Below are 3821 nucleotides of genomic sequence, written 5' to 3'. Positions count from 1 at the left end.
AAAACCACTGGGGACTGAAGTTCATCTAAATATCTCAGCTCCAGGAAATCAGTTTTAAGAAGCCAGTGCTTAGATATCAAACCAACCAAACCAAGGCTAAAAGCTTCAAATGTGTACAACCACAGTGAATGCTAAACCAAATTTTACCAAAGTACTTCATTAAAAATTACTGGTCATTCAAAAACACACTTAATTTATGTCTAAGTCAGAAGAAATATATTCTCTTGTATAAAATAAGTGATCCAACAAACTAAACTTGATTTTTTCATGTTTAATGTGAAAACAATGATTCTCGTGAAGTTTACACACCACAGTAGTATCAGTATTGATGGCTATCTTACATCATCTAAAAATAATATGACAATTAGTGGCACACTACAGGCTTTTCCAAACTGCTAAAAAACAGAAATAACATGAATTCAAATACATATTGCCAAGGATCTAGGGATCACTCAAATGACTGGATAGCAAACTTTATATGTTAGCAAGACAAAAAGAAATTGCTTTATTTCCTGTATTAAAATAATGTCTTAAATGGTAAAATAACACAATTTAAGATACATTAAATCAAAATATTTATGGAAGTTCAATAATGTTTTAGACCAAACATAAAACAAGAAGAAATTAAGGAAATCATTCTTATTCTAAATTTAATTTTTTTTCTGTGGGTTCTTAGTTACAGCATTTCCAAAGACTTTTTAATAATACAATAACTTTTAAACTCCTAGTTAAAATGAAAGGAGGTAACATTTAATTAAAGCAACACGTTATCTCAGTTATGGGAAATTATCTATCTTCCTGTTAGTTTCAGAGATATTTTGTACCATTCAACAAGGAAGAAACGTGGAAATCTCAGGAACATGCTGCCTCATCTGAAATTTGAAGTTCAGTGTAGTTTATCTAAGACATTGTATCTTTAAGCATGGGGAAAAAAAGACATTTTATTAAATTATACTTATAAGAAAGGGCTTTTTTAAAATGAATGATAAATTCTGAAATTTAGTAAGTTGATACCCTTTTCTAAATTATGGAAACGTTTGCTGGTAAAATTAATTTTATAAGACCTCTAACTTAAACATATGTAATAAGTAACCATTACTGACACCGAAAATTATCTAGTGATAAGAAATTGCACATTTAGTCAGAAAATAAATCATTAACCTGTAATTCTAATTACACAATGATAATGAAAACAAATGATTTGTTTCCAGAAACCATGTGTTAAAGCTGATTTTGGACAATGAAAATGTACTTCTGAATCTATATATTGCAAATGTAAGCAAAATTACTAGCACTTTTTCTGTTTTTTTCTAAGATGTAAATATTATCTTAACATATCTCTATTCATAATATACATTTTCCATCTAAGCATGAAATAGAATACTGGCAGGTTAAACTTAAAATATTTCAAATGCCCAAAAGCAAAGCATTTTCCCAGTGCAAGAGAGGTACCCACAAAATATCAGCCGCATGTCTGAAAGAGGCAGTCTGGTCTCCGCTGTCAGTCTGCACGGTGGATAAGATCATACTAGCTGTGTATACAGTAACACTGCCCCATTGATACAAGAAAGAATGTTCCATCTGGATTTTAAATGCTACATATTTACCTATCTTTTAAAACTTAATAAAACTAAGTAGGTTTCTTTAAACATATAAATCATTTCATTTAAGGATCTTTTTTTTTACCAGTAATGTTTGCCTATAAAGAAAAGCATTGCATTCACAGGCTTTTAGCTTTTTACAGAAGCTTAGCAAAATAAGACAACATAAAAATACCACTAATAAACAACCCAATACCTTTAATAATTTAAATACCTAATATCATGACAGTGAGCTTTAGGTAAGAATATATTATCAGCAAGCTTTCTTCTCTATGACTGGACATAATTTGCTATTCCTAAAATGGTAACATTAGAATTATTTTTCAGGATTCCTGTGGAGCTGCGCTCATTTTACATCCATGTGAACTGCTGTCATCGCTACTATGTCCAAACCCAGAGGATGAACTGGAAAAGAAGAGAGGGGGAAAATAATAAAAAGAGGAAATTGGTTTTCACAACACACTCAAAGCCTGAGTAACAGAGGAGAACTTTAATTATCTCCAGTCACAAAGAGAGACAGGAAATTTGGACTTTTAATTAGCCATTTGGAGTGCAGTTGGATATTTTTTTAGCTAGATAATTTAAACGCGAATAATTCAAGTCTGACTAAATGAAAGTCACATAATCAGAATGCAGATAATTGAATTTCTACTGCATTCATTAATTCAGTGTGGAGGTGTGTGTGAAGACTACTATGATGAGCTGTCACAGCTCAATAAAATCTCAGTCAATTAATTTTTTCATTATCTTAGTATTACATCAAAAGAGTGAAGTGTGTGTATATATCTATACACATGCCTATGTGCACTATGTGTTATATAAACACATATTCACTAAACTAAAATGCAAGTGAATACCTTTCTGAATCATAATCTATATCTTTTTCTTTTTTTCCTTCTTCATCTTCTTCAGGAAAACGTCTGTTCATCAAGGCAAACTTGTGGATGGCTTCTTCTACAGAGTACTTAGTTTGCCCAGAAACGCAAGCCTCCATGTCATCTGAATTCAGATGGCTCTGCAAGAAGAGGTGAAGGCTGCTATCTGAAAGCAGAAGTGCGTTCTGTAGGACCCTATGTCACAGCAAAAGGAGAAATAATTGGTGAACAGGGATGGACGGTTATGGGGTAGGAGAGAGAAAAACATTAGAAATGTGCTACCAAAGTAATTTCTCTACTATGGCAAACTTTGCACCAATTAAGACTCTGCCTATTAAAGAGATGAAAGCATATGTTAACTTTTATTCAACTATTTGGAAATTTAGGTGAGTAAAAACATGAAGCTAATAGTTAAGAACATCTGTTAAAAGAATAACTTCAGGGACATTTCTTCAATTTAACCATCTGTTGTGACCACGTGGATTAATTATGAAAATATTTTGCTTATAGTCATAGAAAATTATGCTACTTAAAAAAAATTTACTGGCAACCACCAAGTCGATTCTGTGATCTTTATTGGCTAGGCTGTCATGAAACATCAAAACCTTCAACTACTATTAAAAAGTAGATTAAAAAGTCAATATATTTCTCAGCATGTTTTACATTTAAAACTTTACAAGTAAAACATATTTACAAGGGCTCAGTTGAGAGGTGGCTTTTCTTGAATACCTAGGATTGACTAGAACTTTCTCCAAAATCTTCAGTAGCACTGTAAATCTATGCTGCTAAAATGAGCCAAAAAATAAAATCGTTCCCAGCCAATTTTACCATATATATTATTAAAATATGATGATTTTGTGATAAGTACATACTAGCCTTCTCACATTCAAGATCAAAGTTTATAAAGAGAGTACAGACTTCAACTAGCGTATCAAAACTACATGGAGGATTAAAAACTACCCCACAGCAAAATCCACACAGGCTCAAATTCATATTATCAGGGAATGTGGTTTTTTTCCCTGAAATGTAGGTCTTAGAACAGGAAATTTAAGTCAAAGTGGACCTTTATATTTAAATAAAAGTTGGTGCAAAGACTGTGATATATGATAATTTAGTCTTTCATAGTTCAGTAATCATATAACACAAAACACTAAGAACAGATATAGGGGACAAAACTAAAAACCTAAAACCCAAATATAATTTTGCACGACATGGGAGTTTTCATAAAGAGATTTATGAAAAAGAGATTATGTATTTCCAACCAAACGAGCTGTACCTTGTATTCTGCATTTTTAAGCAAGTAATTAGAAAAGTAAATCTCTTTTGGCCATTCATATCAATTTTC

The 3821-nt window shown here is 31.6% G+C and overlaps 1 protein-coding gene across 1 annotated transcript in view; it reads right to left on the bottom strand.

The window, feature by feature from the left end:
- Nucleotides 1-256: 256 nt before the first annotated feature.
- SNX10 (sorting nexin 10) overlaps nt 257-3821 on the bottom strand; it is a 75938-nt gene continuing 72373 nt past the window's right edge. Inside the window, exons 6-7 of the mRNA XM_036897482.2 lie at nt 2459-2671; nt 257-2006 (exon numbers count right to left, since the gene is read on the bottom strand). Of these exons, the coding sequence (XP_036753377.2) occupies nt 1925-2006; nt 2459-2671 (295 nt within the window). The 3' untranslated portion in view covers nt 257-1924. The remainder of the gene's footprint in view (nt 2007-2458; nt 2672-3821) is intronic.

The sequence above is a fragment of the Manis pentadactyla genome, chromosome 7 (assembly GCF_030020395.1).
Source record: "Manis pentadactyla isolate mManPen7 chromosome 7, mManPen7.hap1, whole genome shotgun sequence".
Taxonomy (NCBI): Eukaryota; Metazoa; Chordata; class Mammalia; order Pholidota; family Manidae; genus Manis; species Manis pentadactyla.
The sequence above is the reverse complement of the archived record's forward strand: the minus strand, read 5'-3'. Positions and strand labels throughout refer to the sequence as shown.